Genomic DNA, 17254 nt, shown 5'->3' on the forward strand with positions numbered 1-17254 from the left:
GCAGCGTATCAAATGCCATCCTCGAAGCTTGTTGTGGCGCTGTACCGCTCGCTCCTGCGTAGCGCCAAGGTGCTCGATTGTCACGAGGCTTTCAAGGCTGTGCTGCCACGCGAGGTGGAATGGCGCAAAGGGGCTAAATGGCGTGATTTCTTTACCTCCAGCTCCTCCTGCGTCGAGGCCCTACGCATCGAGTTCCGAGAGGCTCGACCTAAGCACGAGCTGAGTGATGCGCTGGACGAGGCGCTGCAGCTCCATAAGACGATCTCACAGCGTGTACATCTACTATATCGTGACGAGGAGGGCCAACAGCTGCTTAAATTTGCCGAAGTGCCGCATCCCACGACGTTCGACGAGAAGTACGACTGGGAGAAGCGGCAGCTTTCGGAGGAGGACGCCAAGGCGCTCAATGGGGCGCTGGAGCTCATCCATAGCGCGTCACAACTTCTCACGAGCGAGGATCTTGACATGACGGACAAGACGAGGCTTGCGAAGGCCTACTACGTGGAGTCTATTAAGCTTTTCGAGACGGCAGACGCGCACGCGTATCTGGGCTGGCATTTGTACTTGGAAGGTGACGTAGAGCGAGCCGTGAGTGAGTGCCAACGTGCTATTCAAGTGGATTCATCATTTGGTAACCCGTTCAATGATCTGGGACTAATTCGAGTCGAGGAAGGCAAGAAAGATGAGGCGCTGGAGTTGTTTCAGAAAGCGAAGACAGCACCTCGCAATGACGTGAGGCACTATGCGTGTCAGAATCTTGCTGCGTTGCATTTGGAGGAGAATCGCGTCAAGTCGGCACTGCACGAATACATTGAAACGTTGTATTGGATGCGGCCGGATGAAGCCAAGAGGGGCATGATACGGAACACAGTCACCGACATAGGGGACGTACTGGTTGCGTTGCAGTCGAGTAAGACAACTGTAGAGTAACTTGCAGAATTGCAGAGCTGAGCTACGTTAAATCCAGCGAGTGTGGTACCAATTGTGCTGTTCTCAAGCACAGGTCTCGCCATGTAAATACAGAGCTCTTTCATCTGCAGTATCATAGTTCTTGCTGCCCCTGCTGCTGTCGTTGGAGCTTTCTGCGCCATTGCCGACCTGTGCGAACGGTGGCAGCTTGTAGCATATCGACCATTGCCCAAAATGAAGCACGATCTCCTTCTTCAAAAACTATCAAGACCTCGAAGCCCTCACTGTCATCCGATACGAAGATTTCCACTCGGCCCGCACAGCGCACTTCACTTGAGTCGGATATTGTACTAATTGATTTGTGCTGCTCCAGTCGACACATCAGCCAGTCCTGTCCTTCGTCCGTTTCGTCTTCATCTTCTTTCTGATCCTCCTGCTGCTTCATGGTATCCATCGATAGCTGAAGCTCCTCCTTGGTTCCGATAAATTCTCGAATTCTTTGAAGAACGTCGTGTATAGAAGCACAACCATTTGCTGCCCCGCAAAGTATAGATTATAACAAAATATTACGGAATCGATAACATACAAAACTAACCTTCTTCACGATTCATTGGCACCTGGAACCTGAGTTCCTGTCTTCGGTGCGCTTCTTTCCGCTTGCCCAGTACTTTTGCCTGTAAGTCGAAGCAATTCATCAGCAAAGTACGACATCTTGCAACACAACGACAACGTACAGAGGGGTCATCGATCACATCACTCGAAAATGTCCACGCGATTCCCCATCGCTTTGTTCGTCCCTGCAAAAATTCTGTCGTTCGAGTACTTTTCACCTGCGTCCCACGGAGCAAGGCAAGAAGCTTGCGCAGACTCGACTTCTTACCAACCATCGAGGTAAACCACACTATACGGTCCCGCAGCAGCTCACTTTCTGTGATCATACTTCCTATAAACGCAACTTCTCCACCGGGGAACACCATCTCGTTAGTGCTGCCCATACAGCTCGAATCTGGATTTGTGTCCGCTTCGTTCATATTGTCGAAGAAGGGAGGATTACACATGACAAAGTCAAACTTCCGCTCCGGTAGCTCGTCCTTCAATGGTTCCAGTAGCAACTTGTTTGTGTGCGTCCGCTTGACAGAGATCAGCGGCTCCAGTTGATTCCGAGCCACATTTTTTTTCGCGCATTGGTAGGAATCAGAGTCTATCTCGGTTGCGATAAACTTCCACTTGTTCATCGTTGCACCCAGCAACGCGTAAATGCAGTTGGCACCCGTCCCGACGTCAATACCAGATACAACCGTTTCGGTTAGGTTTTGATCAGTTTGCTGTAGTCCTTTACGGGTCAGTTGAATGAGTAGATCTTCGATCCAGTGGAGATAATTCAAGCGGTTTGGCAGCTAACAAAAGGAAATGTGAGCTGAGGCCTCGGTATTTGATACTGACAAAGCTACGTGTACACGTACTGGAGGACAGAGACGATTAATGGGGATATCCCAATGCAGCCCAAAGTCGTGCAGCAACAACGTCTTTGTCAGCTCCCTGGTCAACACGTAGTAGTGCAGTGATTTAACGCATGCTGCCAAATAAATGCGTCCTTTTAAGTACCTGGCGGCAAAAGGATCGTCCCATGCTAGACATGCTCGGCATTTGTCATCGTCTACGTTGCGCAGACTGTAGACAGCACAGTCACTCTCAGCTGAATACCTCGAATGTATCTGCTGGATTACTTACTACTGCTTGAACTCTGGATATTGCTGCCCCAGCGCATAGAAATCTGGGGGGTTGTCTTTGTATCGGTTCCTATCGTGAATAAACGCGCCTAGATGCGGAGTCGGTCGCCGGTGCTCGCCTCTCATTCGACTCAACTTGAGGTACCACACAATTGTTACGTAAAAACGTGCTTCGAGAAAAAAGTGTAGAACTCACACAGCGTACATTTTTTTATTTTTGGACGTACGATAAGTGGCCTTTCATGCCTCTACAGTTCGCCCCGTCTACTCTGTTACGCACCGAAGCGCCGAGCATCTGCTTTCTGCTGTCTTGATTGACTGCTACGAACTGAAGCTCGAGGAGCACCTGGACGTTTGGAGTTACCTTTCCTATCACTATCATGTCTGCGTCCAAACAGTAGCGTCGGCGTCGATGATGTCGGTGCAGCCGTTGACGGCGAAGAAGTAGCTTCATTCAGGGCCTGCTGTACGTGCTTGATAGCCACACTCGTGGCTTCCAAGTTATCGCGCATGGACGCCATGGCAGCTTCGCGAAGAACGGCGCTCACGTCTCCAGCAGACAAACCACTGGTGTGTTTGGCCATATGCCTGGCAAGAACGTCACGAGAACTGAGAATTGGGTCGGTAGAGTAATCTACAGGGACCTTCTCCAACGCTTGAGCGATAATTGCACACCTCGCATCTTCGTTCGGGAAGTCGACGTGAATGTGGACATCAAAACGTCTGCCAGCACCGCACAACTTAGTTAGGCACTCTTGGAACTGACAAACAAACAAAACCTCTTACCCGGGTCGAAGGATGGCTGGATCCAAGAGCTCCTTGTTCGTAGTAGAGGCCAAAATCACCACATGCTCTTTGAGAAAAGCCATGCGCGCTTCGTCGCTTGCCAGACTTCGCTGTAGTCTAGTCCGACTCGTGCTGAAGCCATCCATTTCAACAAGCAGCATGCTTAGCATTCGATCAAAAGTCTGCTCCGTACTCGTGTCAAAGCCTCGCAGCGGTGCAATACTCTCAATTTGATCAAAGTACAACACACATGGAGCTGCGTTTCTAGCGGTAGCGAAGAGTTCACGAAGCGCTTTCTCAGTGTCACCGACGACCTTCGTCAACAAATCACTGCACTGCACCGACACGAACGACGCGAGTCCACGACGGCGAACTTCTTCAGCAATTGCATTGGCAAGATGCGTTTTACCAGATCCTGGAGGACCCGTCAATAGCACACCTTTCGGCGGAGTTGTTCCAAATTGTAAGAATCGGCTACAGTCTTCAAGCGGCTCTATCAAGGAGACGCGAAGAGTTTGGATAGCGTCATCCATGCCAAATACACCCGAGAAAGCTGTCCCGCTGTGCTTTTGAATGGATGTGAACGTCGGTTGTTGCTGCTTTTGCGAGACGTGATGTGTCTGGAGAACGGACGGGTAGGTCACAGCAAGCGCCTGCTCAAAGTGTCGTGGACAGACCACTGCGTTTCCTTCCATCTCTGTTGCTGACGACTCATTCAGACAAACTTGAAGAGTCTTCTGGCAAAGACTCAAAAGGTCTGCTCCCACAAATCCACCCGTACTTTCACTTAATTGGCTCAGGAATTCATTGTCAGGTTCGTCGAGTTGCCATGTTTTCGTCATGATCCGGAGAATTTCAAGGCGTCCTGCTTGTGTTGGAGGCTCAATGTTTACAACTTGGTCCAGTCTTCCGTTCGAGAGTACTGCGGCATCCACATCTCCGGGACGGTTTGTGGTACTCAGCACGAATACCTGGTGCGACGATGCTTTAAGCTTCTCTAGAGATGACAGCAACGCGCCTAGTACACCGATCTCAAGTGCACTTTGTGAATCAGCAAGGGCACGTCGATTGCCAGCGATTGCTTCTATCCCGTCGATCAGCAAAATACTAGGCGCTTGCAGCGCCGCACTTTCAAAGATTTTGACGAGCTGCTTCTCCGACTGACCCACGTACGTCTGGAAAATATCCGCTGCATTCAGAAAAATCGTTTTTACCCCAAGACTTTTACAAATTGCATTCGCTAGCGCTGTCTTGCCGATACCAGGGAGTCCACTAACCAGAGCCCCCACACTCGGCTTCACCGTCCCATTCTCTCTTTGCTCAATATCAAGACGCAGTAACATCAGTTGCAATAACCTCCTCGCGTACTTCCCCACGCCTCCAAGCTCGCCTGTGATCTGCTTCACGTACAAATCCACCGGTCTAAATGCTGCAGTGTCAGGTCTTTCATCACCATTGAAACTCAGCTCCACTCTCGACGCACTAGAAACTGTTCCAAGCTGCTTGCAACATCCAGACCCCAAAGTTTCGATCTCTATATCTACAAACTTAACACCTTCTCTGCGGTTCAACCAGCTCACAGACGACCGCTTCTCACTCCATACAATGGCACCGTCCAACAGTCTACTGGCAATACGTTCCAACCCACGAAGCACTGCACTGGGAGGTCTCTTCCGCTCTAGAAAAACCACACGAACACTTGCAACCACACCACATCTGCATTTGCACTTGGCTACTCCAGTGTCCGCGCCATCGTCCGCTGCATATTCCACTTGCAGCATTGTATTTTGATCCTCCGACAGCTCTAGAGCCTCCAGCAGACCAAATGACGCCACTGATTCGCCCTCGTGGCGTCGGATCTGGGCGGTTGCATGACGCGACCCACTGGAAACTCGCACGTACCTATGGGTACAGTGCACTGTAGACGTGTAGAGGATGCAACGCTCGTCCCTCGTTACCCCGGCACCGCCATCCACGGCATTGACACACACCGTAGCCATCTCGCAAATGATTGTAGCGAGCATTGGCGTAACATTCTCTTTTTACCTTGATATTTGTAGTCTCCTATAAAATGTTTGTCATACGTGAATGTCGTTCCAATTTGTGCAACATCCCATTGCTCGAAGTGTATCACAAGCTCCAAGGAGCTACAAGAAAACCTTCCTCGATGGACGTGTGGTTTGTGACGACGCAGTATCCAAAGTATGGAGACCATCCTCCTTACGAGACCATAAACCACCCGGCTGTGTCCAGTCACAGCCGTCCATTCTCCATGCACGTGCCCAGCATCTACCTGGTCTGGGACTCCAAGCTAGGAGTAATAGCTTTGCGTCGAAGAGAGCGGCAGTTGGCCGTTAGTCGATGTGGTGTGGTGCTCGCAGGTGTATACTTTAGGATCGACCAGGCCGCTGCTTTACAGATCCCCGTGGCGCTCAAGATCATGGATCGGGCTCAAGTTCTGTTGCAGCGAGACGATGTGGAGAGCGAGATCCGCGTCATGGGGCAGCTCCAGATGGGCGGTCTCGACGCTCCATTGGCCAACGAGCACATGATCCGCTGGGAATACGCCAGCGATGTGTACAACCAATATGTAGCCACGGAGTACGTGGCCAATGGTAGCTTGCAGGCCTACGCGCATCGACAGGTGCATCAATTAATGTTCAGACACTTGCAAGAGTTCGCACAGGAGCACGGAACGGCTCCGACCAAGCTGGAGTGTATCTCCTATGTGTATCGAGGCTCTGGGCACGAGTGGATGCGCGAGGGTATTGGCATCTTCAAGGGAATTATACGGGCGTTGACGTATCTACACGCGCAGAATGTGGCACATTTGGATCTAGACGTGTACAATGTGGCAGTCGATGTACGGACGAGTCCGAGGATCATTGATCTGGGCAGCAGTCAGATCATGGACAATAGAGGCTTCGTGGGTGAAGGGTTTGTTAGCATCAAGTGTAAGCCGCTGTTTGTGGCACCAGAAGTGAGGTCGCATCAGAGGATGGCGCCGCCCAGACCAGGATTTAATGGCGCAGCGGCAGATATGTGGGCTGCAGGGGTGATTGTAAGTTGTTTTGGTGTTTATTGTGTGTAGTTTTTAAGCTTGACCTGACTGTGTTGTGGTTGTTGGTGCGACTAGTTGGTACAGTGCGTTGTGTGGGGCTTCCGTGGTGGACCGACGTATTTGCTGTCCAATACGAACTGGCGAAGAGAGGTGTTTAGCCATATTGACGCGACTTGCAGTCCCAAAACGTGTCATTTATGCTTGAATTTCATCTCCATCCCGCCACTGATCGGTGCCGTTATCCAGCAATTACTGCATGTGGACCCGAAACAGCGACCCTCGGCTTATGAAGTGGCAATGGCCTTGCAGGAGAACCGACAAGTGCAGCTGTTCCCCGTGCATCCCAGAGTAAAAAGATAGTGGACTGCGCGCAAGAAGAACGCAAATGTATTCCATCATACAGCCACAACGCTGATCATAAAAAGCAAAAATGGGGGGGGCTGCAGCTGTTGCTCACCAATAAATGCCGTGACTTCTACTGTGCCGGATACTGGCGGCACTGCCAAAACGGATCACAGTTGTGTTGACGAAGCAGTAGACGACGACGACGATGTGTACTGGTGCAAGACGTGCTGTTCTTGCAAGATCGACATCGTGAACGTGAAGTCCTCCTGGGGGATTGGCAAAAGTCGTGGGCAGAACAGTCAGTACTCATTCTGCTTTTCGCTACATTGAAGACGTAAGGAGCATGCAGCTTCGTACCGAGAATAATGTAAAGTCTCCATGTTCGTTTTCTTCGCCACTGGTATTGAAGATCTTCATGAGAGCTCGGCTATCAAGGTCTGGAAGTTTGGATCGCACCATAGTCGAAAAAGCTGTCGAGGAGTATCAAAAAAAAGATCAGTGAATGCAATAAGCAAAGCTGCTTCGGCCAACATACTAGTACCATCAAAATGCACAACACCAGTGGCTGAGACGATCTCCTTGAACAGCACCGACCATTCTTCTCGCACTCTTCAGCACAGCGTTAGTCAGTCTTAGAAAGAAGTAGGGCGAAGTAAGATGACTCACCTTAGTTGATATTGCATCCAGACTTTCATGATCGAGTCCAACACGTCGTCGAGAGGAAGCGCCGACAACATCGTGATCGAAGAGCGTGTCGCTGGACCCATAATGTCCCGACGCGAAGGCGTCGAAATACTCTGGAAAGAAAGCATGCGCTCACACTGCTCCTTGCTATCAAACAACCGACTAACCAAGGGATCGTCCACCAGTGTCTTCAGTGTAGACTGGGACACAGTGCACGAATTCAAGGACGCAGCTTCCAACTGCAGCGAAAGTTGTCCTCCTGGGATGAGATGCTGGAGAGCAAGAAGGAAGAAATCTAACGCGGTTTGAGGCAGCGGTCGCTCGCCTGGGATAGCGTTTAAGAATCTCCCGAACCACTTGATGCGCATCGCTTCCGGCACGTTGCCAATCCGTTTGGCAATAATCAACAAATTCACGAGTTTTCTCTTCGCCAGGGGCTTGAACCCCAGCTCGAGAGTGTACAGCTCCATCACAGAGTCGGCGAAGGATTGTCGCTTGCGGTTCATCGCGTCGTCGTGCTCATCCGCTGCAATCTTGGCTAAGTACAGTCGAGCAATTTCATTCATGATTTCAGCAGTCGATGATGCTTCTTCATTTAGAAGCTCGTCTTCGGATTTTGCTTCAATGGTTTGTGTATTCGTTGCAGTGACAGTGACTTCTTTCGCTGCTATCGCTCGGAGTGGCTCCAGAAGCTCCTCACACTCTCTACGAAGTTTTTCACGAGCTCTGAGCTTGCGTCGCCCTTGGTTGAGATTCTTGCTGGTTTGTACACCGATCTCGATCTTTTTCGTCCTTTTTAACTTGAAGACAGTGGGGTCGAAGTCTGGGTCATTGAAATCTGGCAAAATACTGCGATGATACACTAGGAAAGTCGTGAAAAGTGCCGGGTTTGTCTCCAGAGGTTCCTGTATCCGTGGAATCCAGACAGTTAGTGAAGTGCTTCCTATCCGTGTCAAGGGGGCTTTGACGTACAAGCAACAGGTCTGGATGCTCTGCGAATAATCGGGATACTAGCGCAGGTTTACGATGAGCAAGGTCGACGAAGAAGTCCGGATGCTTCTCCAGCGTATCGCCGAGGCACTGCGGCACTGTTGCAAACACGGCAGCCAGAACATTTGAGTCCTCCCGGACAATTTGAGGCAGAGTCTGTGGGTTCGTTTTGATCGCTGAGCTGACGATCTCCGGCGAAGAAGCGAGGACTTTCGTCAACGTCGAGTGACATGCTTGGAGTAAATCTACGAGAATCCGGTTGTTACGACGACAGACAAACCACTTCGACTTCTGTGCTACGAACCTGAGAGAATGTATGGTTTGGCTTTTATAACGGCAGCGATAGCGGAAGAGCGATTCATGAGGAGGTCGGCAAGTCCGCGAGGATGGTTGACCAAAAATTCCTCGAGGGCTGTCTAAAGATCATTCGAGATAGACGAGCAATCAGAGAGTGACGCTCGCAGTAAGTACAGACGCAAGACGTACGGTGTTCTCCTTGAATATATGGTTCAGCAGTGGTAGGAGGACATCGCCTCGCTGGGTGAGAACTTGCGAAATGCGATACAAATTTTGCTCCAAAACACGCACTACCAGGTTTTCAGAGCCCTTGCGTGGAGAAGAAGACATTGTTTGTGAGTTGACACTCAAGGCTTTCATCACTACACGTTACTCACCTGGAAGATGTGCGCTGTGAGATACGGTGATTGCCATAAGATGGCAGCGAATTCTTGAGGGTGACGATCGACAAGTCGCTGGAATAGAGTGGGATTGTTGTCACTAGGGGATCCTGCTAGTAAAGTGTCCATGTTATCAAGGGTAAACTTCTGTAGCTCGGCCAGATGTGACTGTGAGATCTCTTTCAACAAGCGGAAGGTGTCTGCTGGACTGATCTTTTCCATCAGAAACGAGAGAAACTCGCTTAAACTTCCAGGGGTTTCCGTGCCGAAATAATGGTTCAAAACCTCTTCGCATGCCACGCCTACCAGCGTCAACCGGTTACCACGGAGCAACAGCGCAAAAAGCTCTTTCCTGTCGTCGTCATTATCCAGCTGATTGAAGAGAGCCTCGATACGCGGTTGCAATGACATGTCGTTACTCTTGTCTTGCCGGTAGTGCAGAGATGTGCGACCTGTTGTTGACGGTTGAGGTGCTTGTTCTGAATTTGCCAGAATCTGTAAAGCTCTAAAAGCTTCAAAATAGAGGAGCCTGCGTTCACGAAAGAACTCGTTATCGTCGTGAGCAGGGTCTGCATTTGCCGGTGGTGCTCCGTCAGCAGAAGTTGTCACGTAAAGTCCGGACTCTATCACAGTAATGATGACATCTAACACGCGTCGATACTCGGGCAGTCGATCGGGGAGCTTCTTCAGACAATCCATAGCGATCACCACCGATATCTCGTCGGGATCGGACTTTGATACGAGCTTGCGACGCAGTAGGTCTACAGTAGAAAGTCGTCATCTGTTAGAAGAGGACAATGTTGAGAGCTGATAACGAGACGTACATGACTGCTCAATATGCTCATTGATGGATTTCCAGAGGCGCGAGATCTCGTCGGACGTTGCTTGATCTCCAATCGCCCAGTCATTGACCACGTCATGTAGGAGCTGGTCCTGCGAAGATGAAGATCTGCAGATACACCACTACACTCGTCAGTCGACAGCCAAAGTAATTTTCATTGCTACTAAACGTGGTACGTACGGATCCTGTTGCGCGAAAAAGTGGCGTAATAGAAAGCTTGTCTTTCGTTTGGTGTCCTCGTGCCTGCTGCCGTCGACACTTACGGCGGCGCCGTCTGAGATGATGCGTTGCATTTTATATCGGTTCAACGCCAACTGGTTGTTGCCTCGGATTCGATGCAGCACTTCCACGTCCAAGTGATGAGTATAGGCCAGTAAGCACGCTTTAATTTCAACATGCTCCCGTGCGCGGGGGTTGATCGGGAATAAGAACTGCGGCTCTGCATCCTTCACTGGTGACGAGTCATTAGCCAGTCTGTCGCGTAGCACCGGGGAAGTTGCTGGACGCGCACATAATGTCCCATTCATATTGTCGTCAGGAGTTGCAAGTCGAGCTCTTGCGCTTTTGCATTGAAGTGGGGGCGTTACTATCGGGCGAGAGCCTGCAGATGCAGTTTTCATAGGACTGGCGGGTGTTTTCTGTCGTGGAGACAGCACTGAGTCAGGCGACTTTCCTCCAGCTTGCGGACGGATGGGTTGTGCTGCAATAATCCGGCGCTGACGAGGAGAGTGATTTCCCAGTAAAGGGTCATTGCCTCTCACAACGCGATAGTTTTCATTCGGAAGCAGTAGATGGGGAATGTTGGGGCCCTGGTCACCATTTGCAACGCGTGTTGGAGCTGCCATACCACTCGGCGACAGGAACAGAAGTGCGTAAACGTAGGAGGCAGCCAGACCTACATGCAAGAGACTATTCCATATTTAGCTGTCCGCAAAACGCAATTGTTGAGTTGTAAATGATCCGTTCAATTCGCAAATCTAGCGCCAATAGCGCCACCAGGATGGCTTTCTCTCAAGTGGTCTGCGCCATCGGCCATGTTCTCGACCAATTGCTGGACTATTGCGTTGCAAATCGCCTCCTAGTTGTTCATGAACAAAACCAAACATGAAAAGAATCAGTCGCACTAGGAGACCAACAAATAACCCGCATCCAAGCAAATACCTGAACGATGATACTTCTGGATGGAACCGGACAGTCAACCTCATCTTCTGCTGGCGCAGCAATGGACTACCAAAGACACAAAACACATAAGATGTTACTTCGCGCACCTAGCTACCATCTCAGTGAAACGGAAAACACACCAAATCACACCCTGTGCCCAGCGGCGAGCAGCTATCTCCGACGATGGCCATCACACTGCACCCAGATTTCCGAAACAAGACAGGTAGCGGAAGCAGCTCCGATGTTTGTCCGCTATGTGATACGATGATGACCTAGAATGACCGTTCTTAACCATGTAAGCAAGCCGCACCCAGAGACATCTGGGCAGAGTACGAACTCGTACGTACCACGTCTCCGTGTTTCAGGCCGCCAAGTTCTCCATGCACCCATTCTCCTCCATGGATCCACTGCATCACAGTGAGAAGTCAGCAGCGTATTCCCACCTAGTAACAATGAAAAGACAATTGATACCTGACTGCTTATGGAAATGGAGGACAACGTGGATGCCAGACGCTGTGCGACGGCCCCCGACTTGCCCATTCCCGTGACGAACACGCGTCTTTGCTGGTCGTGACACTGCAGAACACGCGAGACGCATCGCTCCAAGTTGTGTGCAACATCCGAGTCGCTTGCCAGAGACTGGAACAGGTTCTGCAAGTCCACGGCAATAAAGTAAGTACACATACTTCCAACAACGCTTGTTGCTAATACATTCACCTGTAGAGCAGATACGTCGCTTGCTACGGAGCGCAAGTACGCGCAGCCCACGATAGAATCCTTCACAGAAGCGTAACAATTATTGTGAGAAATTGTAACATTTATTGCTTCTGATGCGAAGCCGACCTTGGCACTTGAATGGGAAGTCGATGACGATAATGGACGCCCACGGATAGCGTTAGAAAGAGTTGTATGAGCAATAGATGCTGCCAAAATGGTTGAACAGCGCCTAGCGAAGAGCTTAGCGCCGCAGAGCGCAGCATGATTGTCCACTGGATAAAATTGCCGTTTGATTGGTTGAAAATTAGAAGTAAGCTTCACACTTTAACATGAACATGGTGGCAAATGCGTGCGAGCTGCAGCAGCGGGAGCACGCGATTCTCGAGGGTCGACGCCAGCAGCAGCTTAACGAACGTCGCGCACGTCGCAATGAGCGGAAGGGCGGTCAGTCGAACCGGACACTAATGCCACCGACGACTCTGTCAGATATTGAGGCCATCACTGCTCGACCTGGTACGAAACAACTGCGGCGTTGTCACTTATTGTGATGATACCGGTACTGCAGTCTAATGCTGCTGTGGGTGCTGTGCTCAGGGTTTTTACGCGAGCAGCTAAAGCTGGCGAATTTGACCCCGCTTCGACGATGGCATCTCCAGCTAAAGCTGTTGGCCGCGGAGGACGCAAAGACGCATCGTATTGTATCCGTAGCAGATGGGAACGATGACGCGGAGACTGCAATGCAGTCGCTGGAAAATGTGCTCTCACGGGGCCAGCGCTGCTACGACATCGTGTATCGAGAAGGAGCGCGTGTGATGGACGCTCGAGAGAGACTGCTGGAAGATTGTGCACCCATTAACGTTCGAGAGGTGCTGAGTTTCTCCACTCGCCACGAAAGCTTCATCTGTCGCATCACATGCGTGCACGACGGCATGGGGATAAAGTTCAGCTCGACTCTGTACATGGAGAACCTGCAACCTGAGCTAGAACAGCTACTGACTGAAGAGAGAAGCGTAAGCGCTGCAATTTTCTTAATCTGGAACTCACTCACAGTATTAGCAACATAGAGAAAAGAGCCACAGCGATCGCGTTAATGAGAGGACAGTCATGTCTCCACATGTATATTCCCATTATTGTTTCGCACCACCGCAATGTCAAGCTACTAATCCGCTTAAGCAGTCAGAAGGCAGGCGCCACCAGCAGCCTTGATCTTCTTCTCCGCCTCAGCCGAGAAGTACTTGGCCTTAACGATGACGGGCACCTCCGGAAGGCGGCCCTTGCCGAGCACCTTGAAGTAGCCGGCCTTGGTCACGTCAATGACAGGGGCCTTGCCGTCCTTAGCCTTCTCGGCCTGCTCCTTGGTCTTCTCCGACACCAGAGTCCACAGACGCTCCACGTTCACCGTGGGGCAGTGCGTGCGGTTACGGAGCAGGTGGAAGTGGCGCATACCGACCTTACCGAAGTAACCAGGGTGGAACTTGTCCATAAGGATACGGTGGTGGTGCTGGCCACCGGCGTTACCGCGACCACCCGGGTGCTTGCGGTGCTTGCCGATACGACCGTGGCCGGCGCTCACGTGTCCGCGTTTCTTGCGGTTCTTGGAAAAACGGGACGGCTACGCAGGCACAAGCACACATAACACACGGCCTGTCAATTCCCACGTCCGTAATTCATAGGGAGGCTGCAAGAACTGGGGAGAGAGAGAAACGTCGCTGCTGAGGTTCCTATTAACAGCTCTGTCCTGTATCCATGTTCCCTGTATGGTCCTGTTGTTCTGTCCTCTCTCTCTCCTGCTCTAGTTCGCATGACTAAAAAGCGTTGGGCCTTACCATATTGACTTGGTGATAAGCGAATGCGAATGGGGAAAGGTGCAGCTAAATGCAACGAGCTTGCATCGAATGGTTGGCTCATTGGCCACCCGGACCCAGGCATACAAATCATAAGAAAGCTTTGGATTGATACAATTATTCAGTCGCTCTTACTGAAGGCAAGTGAGCGTTACAAATGGCAAGTTAATTAACCGGTTCGGTCTGGTTTTCCGTTTTATTTCCAAGCACAATAATTATTATAATTTGAAAGTTGAAGTGCTCTCAATCGTCAGCACGATCTGCTGATCATGGCGTCGGAGAGCTCAAGCACAGCAGTTCCCGACGTGCAATCTCGAGAATCGGATGCTACGGGTCTTGTCGATTTGAATGATATAACTGGCACCGCTGGAAACGCGTCGGGCGAGTCGCTGTGGGTCCGCAAATGGGACGACACTAACAACCAGCTCTACTACTTCAATTTGCGCACGCAGGAGAACACATGGGAAGCACCAAAATCATACAAGGCAGTTCTGACGTCTGAGCCTCTAAGAATGGACACACAGAGAGCAGAGGAGGCTGTTGAAGACCCACCACAGGATGAGGTTAAGCACAGCGACGCCACTGTGACGATCCAGAGCTTGTATCGCGGCCGCAAGGACCGCATGAGAGTCAAAGAGGCGCGGAAGTGGACAGAGCAATTCGATCCCACCACAGGGCATAAATATTTCTACAACAGTGAGACAGGCGAGTCGCAATGGGAGAAACCCGTCGATTTTTTTACTGGACTTAAAGACGAGCGAAGCGCTCGAGCCGTCAAGATCCAGAGTGTATTTCGTGCGAAGAAAGATCGAGATCGCGTAAAGCAGCTTGCAGATGAAGAGGAAGAAGAGGAGCAACTAGAGCAACAGCTACGAGAAGAACGTGAAGCTGTTGCCGCAGCAGAAGAGAAGCTGGCAGCTCTGGCTGCTGAGTCGAGCTCTCGAGCGCAATGGTGCGAGTACTTTGACCCTCGATCGGGCAGATATTACTACCGACACTCTGTCAGCAATACGATCACGTGGGAGAAGCCAGAGGAGTATGTGTCCTCCTGGGTGGAAGGCAGTAAGCGAGATCTTGCTGCTTTGTCCATCCAGTGTGCAGCTCGGAAGCGAATCGCAGCCAATGAGGTCGCAGCCAAGCGAAATAAATTACGTGCACTTACAGACCCGGGTACAATGCAGCTTAAACTGGGAGAACTGAAGCAGGTGTCGGTTGAAATCCAAGCAGAGATCGAGGCTCGAGCGCTTGTGTCCAGGGAGGAAGAACAACAGTTCCCGCACTTATCTAGCTTGATAACGGATCTGGAAAGAGTCCTTTGAGAGTATCAAGAGCCACGTCGTATCGCTGGAAAACAGAGCAGAGGATATCTTGCTAGCAGAATGTCTAGCCGCTCGTATTGTTCACGCTGAGCGCTTCCATAAAGCACTGAGTGAGATGCGCAGCGAGTGTCTAGCACTCCTGCGCAGTATCTTGCTGATGAACAGCTACTTTGTGGACCTGGACGTTGCGAGGATAAATGCTGCCTTCCGGGCATTCACGAACTGGAAATCGCACGAAGTGTGTGCGTTGAAAGACTCTCGTCTGCTGGAATTCGTGCAAGGGACTGACGTTTGCGAGCTTCTTGAACACGTTGACGCTCTTCTCCATCGAGCAATGGGACCAACAGATTTCACCAATGGAGCGACGTCTGCAGCAGGCAAAAGGTACGAGGATTGGCATCCCTTGGTTGCTGCTGCTCTCGCTGGTGTTCGTGAGATGGAGGAAAGCTTGGTGCAGAAAATACAGATGCTTCGTGGATACCGAGCTGCTGAAGTGAGGAAGAGGGAGATTTCGCACATGGCTGAAGAGGACTTACTTGCCTCACGCCTAGTACACATACAGCGACGCCACAAGAACGAAGGAAAGGACCATGCAGCAATGCTAATCAAATGTCAGGAATGCTGGAAGAAGGGCTTGAACCAGCGAGATGAAGACTTGCAGACTACTGGCGTTGAGAACATTAACAAGATGCGGAGACGTAACGAGCCTGGAACCCTTCACATTGCGCCGACAAGCGATTCTGACCCAGACAACAATTCTAAGCTGTCAATATGGGAAGCCACCAAGGAAGGATTATCTGTCGAGGTCGTGAGTGTACTGCTTTCGGAGGAAAGAGAAAAGGCTCGTCGACTTGGCTACAATTTTGTGGTGAAGACAACTCGCTCCGATCACGGCGAAACTCTTATTCAGATTGCATGCTGGTGGGGTCACGAGGTACGTGGCACGATGGCATAACCGACACTGTGTAGTCTAACCTTTTGCGGCCATTGCAGCACCTGATGAGATTCTTTTTGGGAGAAGGCGCTAAAGTTGACTGTGTCGATTGCACGTCCAATCGCTTTTCGCTGCTACACGATGCAGCTCGACGAGGTCATTCGAATATCGTACGTGGCTGCTTTCTAAGGTTTTTTAGGTCAATGCATTTATGTTAATTAGCTGCTAGATTCGAATTCTGCTTGAACATGGGCTTTTGTGCAACGTGACAGACAGTGCAGGAGACACACCGCTCCATTGGTACGGGGAGGCGTCAGGTTCCGAAATTGAGCTCTGGTCGCTAACTTCTGAGCTTCCTCGCTGACTCAGGGCAGCACGCAAGAACAATTTCAGTGCTGTGCTCACACTGTTAGGGGTATATTCGCCCGAACGAGACAAGGCACGCGCTGATGAGATTATTAGGACTGTTCGCCAGAAGAATCTTCGTGGCAAAACTGCAGCATCCATCGCGAAAGGGGAACGCGTGCGTAGTGCATTAAAATCAGCAGAGGAGGGGCGTCTTCCTCCACTGCGTCGTCCTCGCACGGGTTATTGAAGATCTGCAACTGTAGGATGTCTACGTTCCATAACAAAAGTCGGTCAGAGAGAACGACGCAGTCCGAAGAAGAGTTAGATGGTCGGCTCACTTATATTTTTACTTTATGCAGTTTACGCCGGTAGCACCTCTGTTGGTCGGCTCTCAATATTGACGAGATCCCGCTGTAACGTATCGGCTATTTTGAAGGTCTTGTGATAATTCGGTCAGTGCTGGGGCAGTCAAAGAGTCCTGTACTTACTGTCACAAGGCCATTATGCTCTCGATTTCACCACCGGAAAGAGTAGAACAGCTCATGTAAGTGCATGCATGCTTTTGAGGTATTTATCCAAGCTCACGGCTCTCAAAGACTAACCTCGATCGTTTTAGATCTGTTTTCTCTCAACGCCTTCAGCCTTTAGCACTTCAACGATTAAGCGTGGCCGGTGGGGTTATTGTCTCGCCCCTAGCTTTCGAGCAGCTAATTTGCTGATATGTCAATGCTTGCAATCTACTAGAAATCCTCCAAGATGCTTCTGCATTGGCAGTCATGCAAGAAGAGATTCCAACTATGGCCAACTTTTACGTCATGAAGCAGCAGCAACCCTGTTTCGGACGTATGCTCAAATTCCTTCATGTGCATGAGCCTACTGGTTACGAAAGGGACGAGGAGCACAAGCGC

The 17254-nt window shown here is 50.7% G+C and overlaps 8 protein-coding genes across 8 annotated transcripts; 4 read left to right on the forward strand and 4 right to left on the reverse strand.

Moving 5' to 3' along the window:
* Positions 1–12: 12 nt before the first annotated feature.
* Positions 13–930, forward strand: PITG_06793 (uncharacterized protein; the record flags this gene model as incomplete). Its single annotated transcript, XM_002904734.1, has 1 exon — positions 13–930. The coding sequence occupies one exon, from the start codon at positions 13–15 to the stop codon at positions 928–930; it is 918 nt and encodes a 305-aa protein (XP_002904780.1).
* A 112-nt stretch (positions 931–1042) lies between these two features.
* PITG_06794 (putative methyltransferase METT10D) lies at positions 1043–2765 on the reverse strand (the record flags this gene model as incomplete). Its single annotated transcript, XM_002904735.1, has 6 exons — positions 1043–1443; positions 1505–1583; positions 1644–2306; positions 2373–2448; positions 2515–2580; positions 2641–2765. 6 exons carry the CDS (start codon positions 2763–2765, stop codon positions 1043–1045), a joined length of 1410 nt encoding a protein of 469 aa, XP_002904781.1.
* Positions 2766–2863: 98 nt separating this feature from the next.
* PITG_06795 (cell division cycle protein 48) lies at positions 2864–5147 on the reverse strand (the record flags this gene model as incomplete). Its single annotated transcript, XM_002904736.1, has 4 exons — positions 2864–3362; positions 3426–4715; positions 4794–5093; positions 5140–5147. 4 exons carry the CDS (start codon positions 5145–5147, stop codon positions 2912–2914), a joined length of 2049 nt encoding a protein of 682 aa, XP_002904782.1.
* A 425-nt stretch (positions 5148–5572) lies between these two features.
* On the forward strand, positions 5573–6866 carry PITG_06796 (uncharacterized protein; the record flags this gene model as incomplete). The annotated part of the gene is made up of 1 exon (XM_002904737.1): positions 5573–6866. One exon carries the CDS (start codon positions 5698–5700, stop codon positions 6514–6516), a length of 819 nt encoding a protein of 272 aa, XP_002904783.1.
* Positions 6867–7493: 627 nt separating this feature from the next.
* PITG_06797 (uncharacterized protein) lies at positions 7494–10316 on the reverse strand (the record flags this gene model as incomplete). The annotated part of the gene is made up of 8 exons (XM_002904738.1): positions 7494–8420; positions 8488–8750; positions 8810–8921; positions 8992–9111; positions 9180–9728; positions 9792–9943; positions 10007–10131; positions 10204–10316. The coding sequence occupies 8 exons, from the start codon at positions 10314–10316 to the stop codon at positions 7494–7496; spliced, it is 2361 nt and encodes a 786-aa protein (XP_002904784.1).
* Positions 10317–12230: 1914 nt separating this feature from the next.
* PITG_06798 (uncharacterized protein) lies at positions 12231–12471 on the forward strand (the record flags this gene model as incomplete). The annotated part of the gene is made up of 2 exons (XM_002904739.1): positions 12231–12414; positions 12467–12471. 2 exons carry the CDS (start codon positions 12231–12233, stop codon positions 12469–12471), a joined length of 189 nt encoding a protein of 62 aa, XP_002904785.1.
* A 511-nt stretch (positions 12472–12982) lies between these two features.
* Positions 12983–13767, reverse strand: PITG_06799 (ribosomal protein L27; the record flags this gene model as incomplete). The annotated part of the gene is made up of 2 exons (XM_002904740.1): positions 12983–13513; positions 13728–13767. 2 exons carry the CDS (start codon positions 13728–13730, stop codon positions 13070–13072), a joined length of 447 nt encoding a protein of 148 aa, XP_002904786.1.
* A 247-nt stretch (positions 13768–14014) lies between these two features.
* PITG_06800 (uncharacterized protein) lies at positions 14015–16411 on the forward strand (the record flags this gene model as incomplete). The annotated part of the gene is made up of 5 exons (XM_002904741.1): positions 14015–15015; positions 15068–15998; positions 16058–16168; positions 16228–16315; positions 16368–16411. 5 exons carry the CDS (start codon positions 14015–14017, stop codon positions 16409–16411), a joined length of 2175 nt encoding a protein of 724 aa, XP_002904787.1.
* Positions 16412–17254: the final 843 nt, after the last annotated feature.

This window comes from Phytophthora infestans, genomic scaffold, assembly GCF_000142945.1.
Source record: "Phytophthora infestans T30-4 supercont1.10 genomic scaffold, whole genome shotgun sequence".
In the NCBI taxonomy this organism is placed as follows: Eukaryota; Oomycota; class Peronosporomycetes; order Peronosporales; family Peronosporaceae; genus Phytophthora; species Phytophthora infestans.